Genomic DNA, 18,640 nt, shown 5'->3' with positions numbered 1-18,640 from the left:
ATCGCAGAGAGCTGCGCTTTATCTCTTTATCTCTCGGCGTTATTATATAGACAATGAAAGAAAAAGATAACTACCAAAGACATAGCGAATTTTTTTATGATTTCTCGTCTGCACTTGACCGTGTGTTTTCTTTTCTTTCCCTCATATATTTTTGCACGACAGCAGTCGGCATGAAAGACACGAAAAGGGTAGTGGAAGTGAGACAGAGACGGACGATCTTCACATCCCTCATGGTCATGAATTTCACGAGGACTTGATGAGAGAGGGCGCGCCGAATAACCAAGCTTCCCTCGACGAACTCTTGACCGAGTGAGTACTCGATGTATAGAATCAAAGCCCTTCGATTCGACGCTCGAGATAAATGTGCCTGAGCGCGGGGATGTGAATAGCAGCGATATTATGCGGCGCTGGTGACTTTTGGCATGTGGTGTCGAAATCTTTTTCAGCGATAAAGCTTCAATTGGGCCAGCTTCTCCATTGGCATATTTTCCCTTTCTCCTTGGCGCGATAAAATTATCTTGTAGAGCAAATATTTGTAATGACCGTATAGATAGTAGTATTCGTATTTGTAGTCAATGCCAAAAGAAACTAGCCCCCCTTGGTAGAATAGAAAACTTCATCGATCAATGATTGATTAATTTACTAATAATAGAGGGTTTCCAAAATGCTTATCTTTCGCCTTTTTACTCTAACGTTTGTGGCTAACAGTCGTAATCGATAAAATGGTCAGTATGACTTTTTAGATAGTATTTTACTCTATACAACAAGTAGTTATTTTTAATAATACAATTAATTTTCTCTACTTGCACTTATTTATATTTTACTCATTTTTATAAATCTCACTTTTGTTGTTATTTTTTATATACATTGCAATTACAATTATTAACTTAATACCATATCTGTGTAGCGTAGTAGTACAATAATACTTTCAGTACCTTCAGTATTTTTTTTAAAGGCGTGATTATGATAATATCTATTTTTTATCACAGCACAGCATATGACGATCGACATTCGGAGAAAACAAAAAGAAAACGAGGTTCATTATTTTCAAGAAAGAAGAAGGTGTGTTTCGATTACAGTTTTGAATTATGTAACGTTCCTACCTATTGATTGATAAAATTTTGGTTTCTTCTATTTTTTCCGCAGGATAAAAGTGGGAAGAAGCCAGCGCAACAACATCAATGGGCAGCTATAAACGTATCGTCACAGGGAAACAACAGTTGTGATTTTTGTATGAAGTCTTTTGCTAGTAAACCGACTTTACACTGCGAAAGTATGTATTTCAATCGCGCTAATAATCGTAATGAAAAATTACTCCATATTTGAAAATTGTACAAAAAAAAAAAAATTAACCACATCAAAAATTTCCTATGCAGATTGCGGCGCCATAATTCACCAGGCGTGCAAAGACCATTACCAAGCAGAATGCACGAAATCGAAGCCCTCAAGCAAATCTTCGTTCAAATCACTGTCGAGCGTCTCGATATCGTCGACGAGCAGCATCGTGAAGCGTGGCTCCACGGCTTCGCTGCCGCTGCCAGCGTCGATCGGTACCGGAAGGTAAGTGCAATTCGCTCTTCGTTTTTTCAGGAGAAAGTCTCTTTAAATTTAACCATAGTACGTAACTGCTGCATTGGGTCTTCGTTTCTATGGTTGAAGATTCGCACGTTGTGAGCATGGTCAGACCAAAGCTCGGAGTTTTAGGAAATTGGGAACTTGCATTTAATGTGGTTTATAGTTGCATCTGCGATTAGAGTACAAACAGCACGTTACATTTTTTTTTCAGATTGTGGTTAATAAAAACCTTTGTACAGTCGAACAAACATGAGAATTTCCGTAATGCAAGAGACGATGCGAATCCCCAATTTCTGTTTGATTTTTCTTTTATTTCATGAAGAAACAAATGAGAAATTAATAGCTTGAGTAGGACTTTCAAATTCTACCATCTAAAAAAAACGAAAATGATTTAGATAGTGTCTGACATGTGATCAAGATTTTAAAATATTACAATAACAATCACACAGTAATAGAAACAAATCTCGATGTTCCATGCGTCGTTTTGCTCCGATGCTTAGGCTGGCTCAGAAGCTTATTTGTTTCAGATTAATTTTGCCATTTTAGCAACATATATTGGTAGAGCGACAGGCCTTAGCATATTTCTTTTATTATATCTTTGCGATTCTTTTATATTTTTTTTATTCTAGCAGGTTGTATGATCAATGGTGCTTATGATATATATTTTAAAATAACACTACACACGTATTACCGTTTTTTATTTGTTCAAACGTGAAAAAGTTCTTTAAATTAAAATTACATTCATTTTTATAGGAGTCGCTTCAATTTTAAAACTACTTTTTTAATCTATATATGTCTGCTCAATGAATTTTATGAAATATATATATACACTTTATGCTTATATATTATATTATTATTATATCTGATATACGTAGTGCCCTGCCTTTATTCTTTTTCGCAATGGGACCAAATCCGCTGTATCCCTTAAATATGTTCGCGATATAAACCGTATTAGGAATATTTTAAACGTGATTTTCGCATTAAATATAAATTAAATCGCAATTGTCAACATTCAAAGAAATTGATATTTTAAATGATCATATTGCAAGCATTTCTCATCAATTTCTTCGAATGACAGCGTTTTAAACGAAAAGACATCAAAATTGTTTTCGTCATAAGGGGAAAATATGGTGAAATTAATAGTTTCAAAAGTTTTAATTATAAACATCAGCATTATTACAAATCATGCATTCATTATTGTTATATTTTCAAGTACTATATTCAGCACGATTCAATTTGACTAATGCATTTGTAATGTCTAATATGATAACTTTGAAATCAGAATACTCAACTTCATTTTTTAACGAGCTTTTGTAAATGGCATGATTCATTTATGCGCAATTTAATCGTACATGTGATTTTTTGCCTTTGCGATTCACACTTTTCTAATCAATGATTCGTTTTTTCTCTATTTTGAGTATTTTTATAGTATTACCATAATCTCCCCTTAATATCGATTGACCTATACAGACTGACCGATTTCTCAGGCAAATAATAATCTGACTAGAGTTATAAATACATGGACAAAGCATATTCTTTTAATTTTTTAATATTTTGTTGATACAGTATACAAAAAAAGTATTCCAAACATTTTCATGCGGTTCAACGTCATATTTTTCTGTAACGGAAATTCTTCTCTCCTGAAGAATGAGTCAGTCAGACGATAACGTAATAATAATCTCAAAAGTTCAGTATATAATTTTTAAGCACAGTTCTCGGGTAGAATATATTGTTTCAAAAGATAATTTCGTCACGGAAGATTTGGTTATAGAAAAATTCAATTAACGAACTATACGAGACTGTTTCAGAAATATGTAAAGATATTTGAATCGACAAAGAAAGTACTGGATTTTTAGAAACACGATATACAATGCTTAATCTGCCTTCTTTGACTCTAGCAAATGTTTTGGTTTTTCTTTTGCCTTAAATGCTGTGCAAGCAATTTTTTTATTCGCATTCATGTATACACACACTGTATGACGCTTCTCATTTATTCATGAATAAATAAGAAAAAGCCTTTTCATGTTAAACCAACTGTTCGATGCTCTTGCAAATATGAAAATATGACAGTTTAAATGCCATGAAATACGGATAAAGAATTTCGCAATGTGCCTGCAATGATTGTGCAAAAGAAACACGAAGCTTATTGTCCTGAATCAAAAGAAGGCCAGCAACTCTGACGCTTTTCAAATACTTGAAAAGTTGAAAATCTTTATCAGCGAGTAAACACAAAAATAAAAAGAAAATCACCCGATAGAAAAATCGAGGAATAAGTTGATCGGGCTAATGCAATGTGTGCTTTTCCTTTCCCCCATAATGTGCGCATCCCCGTCGTGTCGTGTCTCACTCGACGACCGCACGTCACGACATCTCAATAACTCGACAAACAATCGTCGATTAAAAAGGGATAATAACAACAAGAAAGCGGTGACAAGCTACAGCCCTTGGCGGCGAGTTGCCACCAAGCTCGGAGTCAAGTAAGTCCCTCTCTCAGAACAGATCTGCAAACCAAAAAAAAGATCAAAACTGATTTTTTCCAAATGAAAAAAGTGTGTCTCTCCTCTTCTTTCGACAGCATCCATTTATACATTTTACATGCATATAACGCATATATATCTCTTTCCTCTTACGTATATATATTTATACTCGGAACCATTTCTCTCTTCTCTCTGATTTTGTATACATGTCATTCTGTATTTTTGTTGGTACATTATATTCGACATATATTCGATTAAGTTTATTTTATTCCCAGTAAAAAAGTTGTAAGCCCTTAAAGGCCAATCTTCCCTGTAATATTGTTATTTGAAATTACTTGAATATTTTAGCCAATGAATATCGTTGAAGTATATACCTTTGAAATATCCATTTTTCTTATTCTATATCGATATATGCAGTATTCAATTTTCAAAAAATGTGTTCGTATAGTGAGTTATTTTTTTACCTATTTTTTACACGTCGACTTCAAATTTTTAATGTTGGTTCATGCACGACTTTCTTTATATCTAATGTGTCCTAGGTAAATAATAGTAACGTTGCGATTCTAAACAGTAAAATATGTATATATTGAGCATACGCTCTTTCCTCTAATACAACTACAGAGTTGAAAAAAATATCACCCCGGTTTCAGTAGTTAATGTTCAATTCCAGGCAACGTACTTTTGTTCGTCACATTCACCGACTGACATACTTTTGTTCATCGTAAACCACATCTGTCACGTTAAATGAATAATTATAAACGACACTTTCATACGAGAATATCGTAATTGTTTCTTGAAAGAGTGAGAGCAAAAATTCGAGGCTTGACGTTTGTTCACTCGATAAAGAAGAAAAAGTTAATTTTGTCCTGCCCTGCCTGTTTGCTTCTGAACCGCTTGCTTCTATTGTTTTATAGTAATCTCTTTCATCTCTCTAAGCCATTGCATATCTCTAGGTGTTAGCTACATTGATATGGGGACGTGAACGAAGGAAATTCATTGTTATGCCGAGATGTAAGACAAACGGTTTTCTCTTTCATTATTTTATTGCATGAAATAATTATCATTAAGCAATGTGCCTGCAGTGATTTATGAGAATTTCACAAAGTTCACGTTCTCATGGAATGCCTTAAAATTTTTGGTAAGTTCTGTAGATGTTCTTGCATATTCTACTGTATACGATCGCCAGGTTGTCTCTTTCAACTCTTCCGTTTTCATTTGTTCGCAGAATCATCTCTTATGTCGACCATTGCTATATATAGAACGAATTATTTCTCTTTGTTGTTGTCCTCTACTGATGCATACATATACTTTTATACATTATACATAATACTGCTCCAATATCTAGAGTTCTCAACAAAATCGTTGTTCGTCACAGTGTATACCTTATTTCTTTTACCAACGTTCGTCACGTGCCTCGACTTTATTATTTTTTCTATTTATTTTAGGTTCTTAGCGTTGTAGACCGGAATGCTGCCCAAGATTTTTTATTATAACACATATATTTACATAATGGGACTGCTATATATATATACATATATATAATTTATTAAGTTTTTATTCTTATTATACTATACATTGTTACAAAGTGGCACTCATCATTTTGCCTCTGAGTTATCTAGAAGCTGCCTGCCGATGGGTAAAAGTCCATTTCTAAGAAACCTCTGTCGTTTTTCAGTCAAACTATCAATGAGGAGAGAGACGGAGATGGAGGCTCTCATCGCGATATTTCCAGGTGAGCTCAGGCCAATTCAATCTATGCATTGTGCGTCGAAACTTCATTGCATTATACTTATTCGAAATGTAATTCGTTACAGCGGCTTGGAGGAGTTCGACTTCGACGATACGCACCAGTTCAGCCTGGACGAGTTCGACGGTCAGCGTCCGGAGCTGGGCCTGGGTCGGGAGGAGCCGGACTCTTGGAGCGCCTGGATCGGTCGTAAGGTCGCTCTGCGACTCGTCGACAACAACGAGCGCGAAGTCAAGCGGCAGGAGCACATCTACGAGTTCATCCTCACCGAGAAGCACCACTGCCTCGTGCTGCTGGCCATGCAGCGGATCTTCGTCGAGGGCCTGCAGCGTCATTTCAATCTTAACTCCTCGGTCCTCGACCGCATGTTCCCCAAGCTCCAGAACCTCATGGACATCCACTTTGACTTCTTGGCCAAGCTCAGGCATCGCCAGGCCGAGAACGCGGTTGTCACCACCATCGCCGACATACTGATAGACCAGTTTTCCGGCGAGAACTCCTACAATATGAAGAATGCCTACGGCGAGTTCTGCAGTCGGCACAGGGACGCGGTCGACGTCTACAAGCAGCAGCAGCAGATGGACACGAGGTTCGCCAGATTCGTCAGGCACTGTCAGAACAACCCGTTGCTCAAAAAGAAGGGCATCCCCGAGTGCATACTCTTCGTCACCCAGAGGCTGACCAAGTATCCGCTGCTGGTCGAGCCGCTGATCAAGACCGGGGTGACCACCGAGGAGACTGACAATCTGCGTAAAGCCCTGAGTCTCGTTAAGGAGATACTCGGCGAAGTCGATGCCTGCGTCGCCGACAAAGAGCGGACGGACAGGAAACTGGATATTTATCACAAGTACATACGTCAATGATTAATATGCGATTATCAAACTTTGAATTTCACTAGCTTTACTCATGCGCATTTATGTAAAATTTCAGAATCGATGCAAAGTCGTACGCTTACTATCGCGGTAAAAAGTTCAAAAAGTCCGATATCTTGGCGTCGAATCGCAACCTCAAATTTGAAGGCACAGCCTGGCTGCTCCAGGGACGAAGCAAGACGGTACCTGTAGTGGTGGTCTGCCTTACTGACGTGCTTTTCTTCCTGGCTGGCGAACAGAAGTATGCGTTCTTCGTGCCTGACAATAAAGCGGGCGTCGTTTCGCTGCAGAAGCTGCTAGTACGCGAGAAGGCCGGCAACGAATCGCGCGGCATCTATCTCATCAGCAGCAATCCCAGCGAGCCCGAAATGTTCGAGCTCAAGGTTGGCATAACGTACATTTCGTAAATTTTAGCTTATTGAACGGTGTATTTTCTAATACGTTTGTTTTTTTTTCAATTTCGCAGGTCAAGGATCCGCGAGACAAGCATCTGTGGGTCAAAGCGATCAGAGCAGCGGTCGAATCGTGCCCGCAAGAGCCCGACAGTGAAAACTGTAATTTTACCGAGAACAATATGGTTAACGAGATGCGGGATGCGCGCTCGCTGTCTCTGTCGAAGATGTCCCCCGAGGAGAAACTTAGACAAGCCAAAGAAACACATTTGCAGAATATAATTGGTAAGATTAAGACACTAATATTCTTTATTTTTCTTAATTGTAGTTCTCCATTTCTCTTTTAAACTTCTAAATTTATCATTTCTAGATGAACTTAAGAAGAAAGATGAGGAGCAAGCATCGCTGTTCGAACAGAAGATGTATTTACATATGAGATTACACGACGCGATAAGTATGCGCGGTAGTAACGAAAACGACGTGGATAAAATAGACAAAGATTACAAGGAAGTACCTGACTATTTAAGGTACATCGGAGGTGAAGGAATCAATTTGACAAAGATGTACCAAGAGGTATTTTTTAAAATTTTATTTAAATGGAATACGATGTTGGACTATATACCATTATAAAATTATTTGTATGCATTATAGGCGCGCGAAGCTGTTCAGGAGGCAATGCGATTGGTCAATTCCTTGTCTTATGGCGCAGGCGGTGGAACTTTGTCAAGAAGTTTAAGTTCAGCAGGTGAAAGACACAGCGATGCTTACGTGCCACCGTCGCTCGCTGTTCCCAGGAGAGCAGAGACCTTTGCTGGCTTTGATCACAACAAAGTATGTTTACATCATTGTAAATATATAGATAATTAAGTTAAAAATGGCGTCACTAATTTTATAAATGATATTTCCATTCACAATAGGAACGCTATCCGTGGCGAGATTCAGTTGCATTGAATAACATGGCACCGCCTATGCCGAAAAACGAAGAGGTGAACACCGTTGAACAGGTGGAGGGCAAAGAAGAGGATGAGCTTGACGCCTATAGAGACCAGCGTGAGGTCGCTGTCAGAATTTCCCATTACGTGGATACGCTGCTTTTTATCATCAGTAATCAGTTGACAACAATCGAGAACTTGCAATCTCAATTAGGTATGATGCGATTAAAGATGCAGCATGTTACAGTACAAATATTATAAACTAACTCTATCGAATTTTGAAATCTCTTTGAAATTTCAGCAGGTTTCAAAGACGGTAGCGTAGGTGGCAAATCGAATAATCGCCCCAACCCGAATCGTCAACTCGAAGAGCTTCGCAATCTACAGGACAAACTGAGTCGCGAGCGAGCTGAATTTCGCGCATCCTCGCAGCAAGAGCGTGCCCAGCTCGAGGAGGAGCGAGCTGAGCTCAACAAGCTACGTAGTCAGCTGTCAGCGGATCAACGTGACCTCGACAAGCAGCGCGATCAGCTGTATCGCAAACTGGAGGCGCTGACGCGTCAAGGAGTGTCGCTAACCACGGGTGCACCAGTGCCTGTGGTGACGCACGGAACTGGTGACGCTAATCAGAGCTCGTCTTCATCATCGTCGTCGACATCGCGGAAAAAGTCGCAAACTGACGAGAAGGGCATGATTCCACAAAATCTATTCAGTGCCACAAACCAGCAGAAGGTGCAACAACTGCCCGTAAAGCAGCAACTGCCGCTTAAACTGGCCAGTGGTAGTAATAATACCAACTCCAGGTTTGTTATGACATTTCTTTATTTTCTTTTGGTAATTTTAGCGTGCTCTAGACTTTTAAAGATTTTACTTTTAAAGAGTTCTATTATTTTCAGCAATACAAGACTGTCAGTTAAAGTTAAACATCACTGATATCTGAGTTATTCGATTTTTAGATTTTAAATTTATAAAAGTCACAAGATACTCTGTTGTGAGTCCAAAGTAATTTAGCTCAAATAAATTCTAAACTATAACTATAACTATAATTATAAATAACTTGTTTGTAACGTATTATTAATCCAGTTCTAATCTGCAACGTATTAATCTATGAATGATCATATTTTCGAACTAATATTTTTATAAAAAAATTATTATCGATATGTCTCAAAAATGTATTACATTACTAAAATTTACAGAATAATTCATTTCCGCATATATATTCAATCTATCTAAATCATCATTTCTAAAAAATGTATGCTTGGAAGTGCTATAACTTTTGAAGCTGCGTTGAATGCCAAATAAAACTTAACCTTCATTACTTCTGACCAATCATGCAAATAATAAAAGAATCATAATAACCACAGTCTATATTATAATCTACAGGAGCGGAAGCATAGTAAGCAACAACAGTCCGGACCGTCACTCGCGGACGGGTAGCAGTCCAGCGATAGTAACGAGCTCTTCGGCCCTATCATCTCCTGAACTTGGCACTAGCAGCAATCACCACAATAACGGTTCTAGCGCTCTAAGCCACTTCTCGATGTCGAATCGCTCATTGCGCTATACGCGTATACCCGAGCCTTATCCTCGCAAACATCACGTACAACAACAGCAGCAGCAGCAGCAGCAACAGCAGCAGCAACAGCAGCCACAGCGAGCCGAACCGCAGCAACCGCTTGAGGAAGAGGTACTGTTTTTGTGACGTATCTTGCGCTTTGGTCGCAAGCACTTCAATCGATCGGCTCGCGCGTCCACGGGCGGCTCGTCAACGCCGACCTCGACGCCTACGCCCACAAGGGCCGCAGGAGCTCAGACCGATGACCAGCAGCAACAACAACAAACGCCTAGAAGCAGGGTCAAGTCGTTCTGATTACCGACCTTCTCATCGAAATGTGATAGAAGGTAAAATTCATGCCTGAGTTTAGACAGTCTTTGGGGTCGGATGTGAAGGGGATACTGAGATGGTAGGTGCAAGGATCTGAGATTTCGACGATTCACGAGATGAGTTTTGTAAATTTGTAAATAGTCCAGGTGGGCAAAGATTAAAAACACTGGTTTCATGCATTGCCACAGTATAGAAATTCCTTTACTATGTTCACTTCGTGCAGAAATTCAGACAATAAATAGCTTGTTATTTTATCAATCATCGCGAAGATCAATTCTGCTCATGTTCGTAAGATGAACTTTTTTATTGAATGCGAGAATTTATTCAAATAATGCGAAAAATGGATATCATTTGTCACGAAAAGTCATATGATTTTAATATTTATTATATACTTTATGTTTACTTAAATAAAACTGTAATGTCAAAAACATAATTATACGTTTTTATAACGTATTTTCTTATATATTGTAAAAAATCTTTATTCTGTTACTGCACATATTGAATAAGTTTTATTACAGCAATTTAATATTTAAAATTTCATTCGGGATAGATGATACAGTTGTTTAATTCCTACAATGTGAGACAGTTCGTAACTTAAATTTCAGTATCCTTTACACATTTTCACGTGATTTCAAGCGAACGAGACTTAATCATGCTGTTACAATTTTTCTCCGAATTTATATAGACAAACGTTTGTAGAGAAGTAAAACATAACTTAACTGACGTAGCGATTTTTCTTATAACGAATATTGTGAAAAAATGAAATACATCGCAGAATGTTGAGCGACTGAGAAACTAAGACGATAAAAAAAAATAGAAATCGAAAAAGGGCAATAACGGGAGCTTTGTGAACAGCGGACAGTGTTTGAAGAATATAATGCCAGAAGATGCGAAACATTTTTCAAGAGAAATAAATAAGATAATCGAATAAAAAAGCTTAAAGTATTAAAGGCCAACTTGAAAAGTTTAAACGAGCCGTTCTTGTTGATACTTCGCTTGTTATAATATGATAAAAATAAGCTGACTGACAGTTCTGGGTATATCGTTTTAGACGAGTCTTTTAAACAAAAAAAAAAGAAGAGAAAATAAAAAATCTATTGCTGTTTGGTGGCGATAAAAACATAGGCAATTAAAAAAGCGATTATAAATATAAATATACTATTTTTTTGTTTTGTGCGTAAAGAAGTGAGCGTGTCTGTTATAACAGCATGTATGCAATGTGTTTCCAAAAAGGCAACTCTTTCTTGCTCGTTCATACATAACAAGCTTTTACTGCCAATTCAAAATTTAGTTTTTACATCTTATTTTTTGTTTGATCTAGCTTATTTAATATATGTATGCGTATGCTAGAAGTGAACATTTTTCTTTGCAAAAAAGATCGATAGTGAGAAAAAACTGAAAGGCCTAATGCATACTTAAAGAAATACATATTATGATAATCGATAAAATTATATAAATAATAAACAGTTTGAAATATCGAGATATAATATATAATCAAGATATAAAGAATGTTAGTTAATATAACTAGTTGCTTTTTATATAATTTTGTTGATGCCTATTATGTACACTTCGGATTTCCTTTTTATTGTTATAAAGTTCCATTTATTACTCTTTATGACTGTTTTCTGCATTTATAATACTGTGAATGATTAACTATTAATTATAATGAATGATTTATATTCTATCGCAATCGCATTAGTCTTAATAATTATTGTGAATACTAATTTTATGGCAGCCGTCGATGGTCTAGGGCCAAAAAAAGTAAAGAAAACAAATGTGGCTCGTTTAATGATTGACGTCGAGTTTGCATTCTAATGGCAATTTTCATGTACTTAATTTATCGCGAACTTATTCCAATTAATTAAACTCGAGCGGAAATCCCTTCGACAATTTGTATATAAATTGTAAGTAAGTTATATATATATTATATCGTATTCAGTAGTATATATTTTCGTTTACCAATCGATGATAGGAAAGTATTGTATACATGTTTCGAAATTAAGATATATATATATATATATATATATATATATATATATATATATAAAATACATTCGAAATAAACGATAAAACGACGACGACTGCTTGTTGCATGTCTGTAAATGTACTTTTATAGTAGGATATTTCTTATACCACTTATTTTGAAAGAAACGATATTTTATTGTATACTTAAAAAGAATAATTTGAATGAAGTTAAGAGGGTTAAGACATAGAAGGTAAATCCGATATTTGTGCCAATCGATAAAACGATAGTTTGATTCTCTTTCTCAACGAAAAAAGAAATGATTTTTCTCGTATATACGACGCGCGCTGTTAACAATATTAAATGCAAACATAACATGTACAAAAACACTATTATGTATAATTCTTGTATAACGATTAGCGAAACAGATATTTATTCACGTGTTTGATGGTTAATTAATATTCATCCACTGCCACTCTCATTATATCAATACATTTTTCCGCAATTCAATATTAAAGTGATAATTTATTTAAAACATCTTGTTGAATAAATACATTTTTGTTACGTCTTTGCAGTTAAAGTTATCAGCAAAAACTCTGTTTCGATAAAATCGCCATCAAATTTAACGGTATTCTACGATACATGTATATCGCTTTCTAAATTGCATCCCTATCAAATTCTTATACTCCATGGTGATCGAAATAATCTCGATAATAGTATTTTATGCATTTTATCCAACAATCATCGAAAGTTAGCTATTTGCTGATATCTTTATATTTGAATATTATCATTAAAATTATTACCGAGAAAAAGTTAATGAGTGAAACAAGAAATACAAAAATATTCTTAATTCCAAACAATGAAAACAAAAATAAATAAATAAAAATAGAGATTGTCTTTCTACTAAAAATATTGTCAGACAAATCAATATATTTAATAAGATATAAAGTTAAGCTGCACGATGTGCAATAGGATCAAATCAATTTTTTGTCAATAATTGACGTGTACGATGAAAGAACTAACGAAGATGTCGATGTAGAAAATTATTAAATATTAATGTAAGGAGAACTCGGTATATATAAAAAAGAAAATAATGAAAGATATTTCTCAATCAATCATGATGACAATAGACTATAACTTTAATTCCAGTACAGTGTTATAAATATGCGAAAGATCTATGATTCGTGAATTGTTATAAAGCGGTTTAACAAAGAGATGATACATATATGCTAAAAAAGATTTAAAAAAAAAATAATACCTTGTTGTTACTGCATCATTGCGTGTGTATAATTGATAATGCAATTAATCGTTGTTAAATATCTGATCACGACATAAACTCAATTTTATTCTATATGAAAATGAAGTCCTATTCAGATTTTGTCACTATGCAGAAAGAATCATAATAATTATTCATATTTTTTATCTTGAATATTAATAAATTTATCAATGTCGGGATTTAATTAGCAAACTTTTATAAATACATTTTTAATTTGAAGATATTAATTGTTCATCTATATCTATAGAACTTAATACTTCACACAGTTTCGATATTAAAAGCAACTTAGAAATTGCTATAATAATAGAGTTTTATAGATAAAAAATATGCTCTTGCGCGTTTTTTGCAAATGAAAGTAAAGCATAAAAGATACTTTTCAAAAAAAATTGTTCAACCGTGTTAAATTTTTAAAGAGTAATTAATAATTCAAAAAATTGAAAATGTATTTTTCAAAAGTATACGTGATAAATAAGCGATTTTCAGAAAACATATTGTGTATTCACGCAGAACAGGACTTTATTTTCAAATACTAGTATTAAAAAGAAAACGATATATAGTATATACAACTTCGAAAAGAGATTCAGAATTATTTTTCATTGAGTTCAACATAATCATTCCTAACTACATTGAAAACAAAAGTCTTTTTGAATTTAGGATATAAATATATACATTATAAGATTTAATTATTATAAATCATTAACATCGACTCCGAAAAACTTTTAAACATTACGCGTACTAGAAACGCGCGAAGTTTAAAATTCTCATCTCTTCAAAGTAACTCCAGAAAAGTTCGGAATCCTCGATCACTTTTAACTAGTAGAGAAATATGGCCTACAATAGTCTTTTAACTTGTACAAGTGTAAGCCGCTAGAGTGTTAGGTGAACAAAAAGATCTTATAGTCGAAATAATTTTACTACATCAAAGTGTCTTTTTGATCGTCAACACTCTCGAATAAAATATTTGGAAAGTCCCATTGATCATCGATTTTGAGAGTAGTTCACGAGTAAGAAAACTCTTTTCCATTCATCCGCTGCTTGTTTTTAAACGGACTGTTCGATGAAAGAGACCAAATGGTATCTTGTACTTTTAGTCTCACGGGTGATGCTCATGGAAACTATTTTTATACATTATACTCTGTAACTTTTTCGATCTAAATGAAGATAAAAAACATCATGATTGTGATAAATGACTGTATACTGTTCATTTTTCGATAGTCTAGAAATTTTATTATTATGCTTAAGACTATGCATCTGTGATTTTCAATATTTGATTCGATAATTTTTAGCGTTATCATAGTTCTTTTTCTGAACGTATAGAGCAACGATTATTTTCTTATAAATGATTTTTCAAAATGTTATAAGTAAATGTAGATGTACAAGCTTCATGGACTATTAATTAACTCTTTTTTAAGACAATCCAATTGAATGAGCAAATCGTACACGACAGGTCGAAATTACTGCTTCATTTGAACGTGATATTAATCAAAGCTCAAACTGTTCTGACTGTAATTTTACGAATATGTTGAGGTGATTCTTGTACTGGTAGCTAACAGAGATTATTTTCATTGAATTTTGTCAGCCAAGATGCCATGAAACATAATGTATAATAATACTAAAGTACTTATATATAAATCTAAATAAATATTACAGACTTTATTTTGAACTGAACTTAACAGACTGAATATTGCATTTAAAGTAAATACTTTAATTCAGTGAGAAATATCCTTTATTAAACGCAAAAGCAATTTTGCGTATAGTATTATACTTACTATAGCATTTTGAAAAATAAACATTTCAAGTGTATTATATTTTTCTGCAAAGATAAGCTGTTCGATATTTACAAATACAATCATGCATTTATTTGATAAACTTCTAAATATGCAAAATGACAGATGTAATAATCTTAAAAGGCTCCGTTCTTGGCGGGAGCAAAATCTTATTTCGATGCGGTTTGGTACGATACTCGAGAAATAAAGCGATTAATACATTTAAGTAGTATTATTACTAAAGAAAATAAGCGCATGAAGATAAATAAAAATTTTCGAAGTCTTGCTAGCATTTTGTTTACTAAACCGAACGTTGTTACCAAATTGTGCATCGTGTATAAATAACGGAAAAATGTAAAAAAAAACACTAATCTGCGATTGTTGTGCGCTATATATATTTTTGGAAATATTACTGAAACGCCTTTTTTGAATCTTTATCCTTCACGGAGAAAAAAGATCTGCCAATTTTACGGTACACACGAGCTTGCCAGCCAGTTGTAGTATGCGCACATCTATTAGCTCAAAGCCCGAGTAGTCGTTAAACAAAACAGTTTTGGATGGCCTTTTTTCCATCGCTTGAACCGCTGAACTTTCCGGCTCTCTATAGTCTTTGGATAGCGAAAACGGGTGTTCATAGGCACTTTTCCATTTTCCTGGATATAATCAGCGCCCAGATTATTTGCTCATATAGCGGTGTGCTATGTATGCCAAGACTGACTTGTTGGGCCTGCTTGGGCTGCTCATACTATAACTGCATGGCTGAGTGTACTTCTACTTTGGCAGGGCTTTTCTGTCCGTGTTGCTAAATCTTGTATAATTAAAAAAATTCTACTTGCGACAATGAGTGAAAGAAAAATTCTAACTGAATCAATGTGAATAATGTTGATTGCCTCGAAGTCTCTATAGGCGTTAAGTCTGTATACTTTGTATGACCGATATATATATATATATATATATATATATATATATATATATATATATATATATATATATATATATACTTTTTTCATCCGTTCAAGTACGGTGAACTCGCATTCCATTCTACACTTATAACACGTACTACGTTTTCAATTGTTATGTCATACATTGTTCAGTAAAGCTAGCCACGTAAAAGAAATAATACTTATTTATTATAAATGTACATACTGTTATTGTAATAAAGAAGATTGTAAAAGGGTAATATGCCATGATTGTATGTTATTGCACGGCTTGAATCCTATCCTTTACACATTAGTAGACTATCGAGTGTATAAGAGAGGAAATTTGATGTGAATTTTTTGGAATAAGAACAAGAAGTTCAACGTCATGATTTAGTTTATTTTTGTATGGCAACAGCTGAAGTGTAAAGCATCTACGTACACATTAGAAAAATATAAAAAATGAATTACTAACAAACTGTACAGAAATATTGCAAATGCAAATAGTTTTAGCATGAAAAACAAAATTACAAAAAATCGGAAAATTTTCATAAGTTTTAGTTTAATTTTACACTTATATTAATTAAATTTTCATCCTTATAAAGGTTTATCATTTACAAAATATAAATCTAATTCTTATATATTAAATATGTGCAGTTTTAATATGGTTTAGTCCTGTGATTCTTGTCACTTCGACTTTTTTCAGCTCCAATTTTTGCGGGCCGTTTGTGATTTGCATTTCTTTGAATCAGGGCTGGCTCGGTTTGCCTCCATATATTCAGAATACCTGCTTCACCTCCCGTAACTAAACATCCGCTCTAGGGACGACAAAAATAATTATTAAATCAAAAATCTTGAGCAATAAAATTTCATGTCAAATGAAAACTATATGTATTTACCTTTTCATGCAACCAACTATCACGGACAATTTGTTTGTTTCCTGATACATTATACAATGGCTCTAATTGATTTTTTCCAAAACTTAGGCATTTGAGGAACTCCCTAAGGAAGTAAAAGATATTTATGGGTGAATTATTGCATACCACCGTTGTGTTACGGTAAACATGATAATAAAAACCATACCCTTTTGTTGAGCTCAATCCAGCGAGCAAGTAAGGATTACCAAATGTACTTGGAGCATGTATTCGTACTAAGTAACAGCTGTCAGGGTCATCATTCTATAAAGTTGAAAAATTTAATTTATAAATGTTGCATAACTGCAACTATTGATAAATAACGTATTTATTAGTACCTGAGACAAAGCAACATTGCTTCTGTCAAACTTATTGTATGGAGTAGCATCTTCACAGTTCCAGAGTTGAAGTGAATGCGTATGTGTTGTACACCACAGATTGTCATTTGTAAGCCAACCTATCCGATCCTTTAAAAAATAAATATGTAAGTAAAACAATGATTATTTTTGAAAAATATTTTATATCTGTAACCTTACCACTGATGATTCCGTATTAAGGGAATATGTCAGCGCAGAGTCTTCTGAAGTTTGCGTCAAGTCAAAGACATTAATGAGGCCATCTGTGCTGCCTGATGAAAGTGCATCCCTTTTAGTTGGATGAAATGCAAGAGATGTAATGTCATCCATATGAGATTCCCAATAACCACCCAGCAGGTTATTTTTACCATTGAGTTTGGAATTACTATATCTAATGTCCCAAAAAAGTATAAAGGCATCCCCCCCAATATGTTCTGTTCCACCTGCTATAAGCCTTTCGTCACAGCTGACATCGAAGCTGGCAAGAGGTTTGAGTTTTCCATCTTCTGTGTTATCTAAATAATGCCCAAGAAAGCATTGAAGTAAATAACAACATATACTCATCATTATAAAATATTTGACTATCTGTATACGAACCTTTGAACTCAGCTATGACCTTCCCTTTAGCTCGCAAATCACAGGCAGTGACGTTTCCATCATTAGAGGCAATGTAAATAATATTCCGTGAAGTATGACTAAACTTGACACCTATAATAGAAGACTGGTTGTGTTTAAGCGTGGCGGTTTTACCAAAGCTCTCCCCAGCAGTGTAAACAACGCAGGAATGATCAGCCAGTGCCACAGCAACCCTGAAGTCTGATTCGCTGCAAACAAATGAAAAATTGTCAAACTCTCCAAAGTCAAATCGCGCAAGCAGATTAATGCAATAAGGTAAATCCTAACTCACCTCTGTGTGCCGCAAATCGCTAGGATGTAGTTCTGGTCATCACTGCTGACGGATTCCTCGATCGAAACCACATACTCACCCTTGCACTTGGCGAGTCTACTGCTCTTCTCGGGCCTCCGCGTTGAGCCGTTTTCCACGCTGAGCCTCTTCAGCGATTCTACGATCTTTGCCATTGCTCCGATTCTTTTTGCTATTTACCTGGACTTGCTTTGATTATCGTAATGTGACATACAGGACGTGAAGTTCAAATGAAATCTCAGCATTTGACTCCAAGAAGGAAAAAAAGGACCCCTCGGGGGATGTAAATAAATGTTCTCTACTGTGCTGGGTCTCCTAACCTTACTCTTCGTCGTCGCAACACATGCTTAATTGCCAAACAACAATGTTCGGATCAGAGATGTCGTGATTGCGCTCACGTAGGCCACCTACGCAGTAAGTAAACGCAGATTAGATGTGCATTAATCGATGAGCGTACACGCAGTTACCTACAGGCACGTAATCAGTTCCTTAGAGTATTGAACGTCGTTTGCGACTTAATGGTTTTTAATTCGATCATAATAAACAATTTGTTGGAGTTAAATACGTTTAAATTTAAATACGTTTAAATTTGGAGCAAAAATAGACGACAGTTCTGCCCTCTGCTCTTTTGCCGCCTCATCGC

General features: G+C 35.2%; 2 protein-coding genes across 14 annotated transcripts in view; one reads left to right on the top strand and one right to left on the bottom strand.

Moving 5' to 3' along the window:
• Positions 1 to 14,671, top strand: part of LOC100121921 (rho guanine nucleotide exchange factor 28) — a 32,937-nt gene extending 18,266 nt beyond the window's left edge. For 4 of the 12 annotated variants that reach the window (XM_031926396.2, XM_031926394.2, XM_031926395.2 and 1 more), the window contains 14 exons: positions 163 to 309; positions 990 to 1,062; positions 1,147 to 1,273; positions 1,377 to 1,560; positions 3,981 to 4,052; positions 5,728 to 5,784; positions 5,867 to 6,646; positions 6,730 to 7,054; positions 7,138 to 7,348; positions 7,434 to 7,636; positions 7,715 to 7,894; positions 7,981 to 8,209; positions 8,297 to 8,798; positions 9,379 to 14,671. In XM_031926396.2, the coding sequence (XP_031782256.1) occupies positions 163 to 309; positions 990 to 1,062; positions 1,147 to 1,273; positions 1,377 to 1,560; positions 3,981 to 4,052; positions 5,728 to 5,784; positions 5,867 to 6,646; positions 6,730 to 7,054; positions 7,138 to 7,348; positions 7,434 to 7,636; positions 7,715 to 7,894; positions 7,981 to 8,209; positions 8,297 to 8,798; positions 9,379 to 9,697 (3,409 nt within the window). In that variant the 3' untranslated portion in view covers positions 9,698 to 14,671. The remainder of the gene's footprint in view (positions 1 to 162; positions 310 to 989; positions 1,063 to 1,146; positions 1,274 to 1,376; positions 1,561 to 3,980; positions 4,053 to 5,727; positions 5,785 to 5,866; positions 6,647 to 6,729; positions 7,055 to 7,137; positions 7,349 to 7,433; positions 7,637 to 7,714; positions 7,895 to 7,980; positions 8,210 to 8,296; positions 8,799 to 9,378) is intronic. The other 8 variants (XM_031926399.2, XM_032598206.1, XM_031926397.2 and 5 more) reach the window with 7 other exon arrangements.
• Positions 14,672 to 16,181: 1,510 nt separating this feature from the next.
• Positions 16,182 to 18,630, bottom strand: LOC100121907 (WD repeat-containing protein 89). Of its 2 annotated transcripts, none has more exons than XM_001605464.6 (8): positions 18,469 to 18,630; positions 17,980 to 18,404; positions 17,670 to 17,896; positions 17,253 to 17,587; positions 17,055 to 17,183; positions 16,886 to 16,980; positions 16,702 to 16,804; positions 16,182 to 16,620 (listed from the first exon to the last, which is right to left on the bottom strand). In XM_001605464.6, exons 2-8 carry the CDS (start codon positions 18,150 to 18,152, stop codon positions 16,462 to 16,464), a joined length of 1,221 nt encoding a protein of 406 aa, XP_001605514.1. In that variant the 5' UTR covers positions 18,153 to 18,404; positions 18,469 to 18,630; the 3' UTR covers positions 16,182 to 16,461. The 2 variants fall into 2 exon arrangements, with proteins under 2 accessions (XP_001605514.1, XP_032454099.1); XM_032598208.1 differs by having other exon boundaries at positions 18,465 to 18,594.
• Positions 18,631 to 18,640: the final 10 nt, after the last annotated feature.

The sequence above is a fragment of the Nasonia vitripennis genome, chromosome 3 (genome assembly GCF_009193385.2).
Source record: "Nasonia vitripennis strain AsymCx chromosome 3, Nvit_psr_1.1, whole genome shotgun sequence".
Classification (NCBI taxonomy): Eukaryota; Metazoa; Arthropoda; class Insecta; order Hymenoptera; family Pteromalidae; genus Nasonia; species Nasonia vitripennis.
Note: the sequence above shows the minus strand (reverse complement) of the source record. Positions and strands in the feature narration are given on the sequence as shown.

Excerpts from the sequence above, each read along its gene's own strand:
- LOC100121907 (XM_001605464.6), bottom strand. The coding sequence starts at position 18,152 with ATGGCAAAGATCGTAGAATCGCTGAAGAGGCTCAGCGTGGAAAACGGC. Across the intron at positions 17,588-17,669 it reads GGTCATAGCTGAGTTCAAAG|ATAACACAGAAGATGGAAAA; the intron begins GTTCGTATACAG and ends GGCATTATTTAG. Across the intron at positions 17,184-17,252 it reads TTAATACGGAATCATCAGTG|GATCGGATAGGTTGGCTTAC; the intron begins GTAAGGTTACAG and ends TATTTTTTAAAG.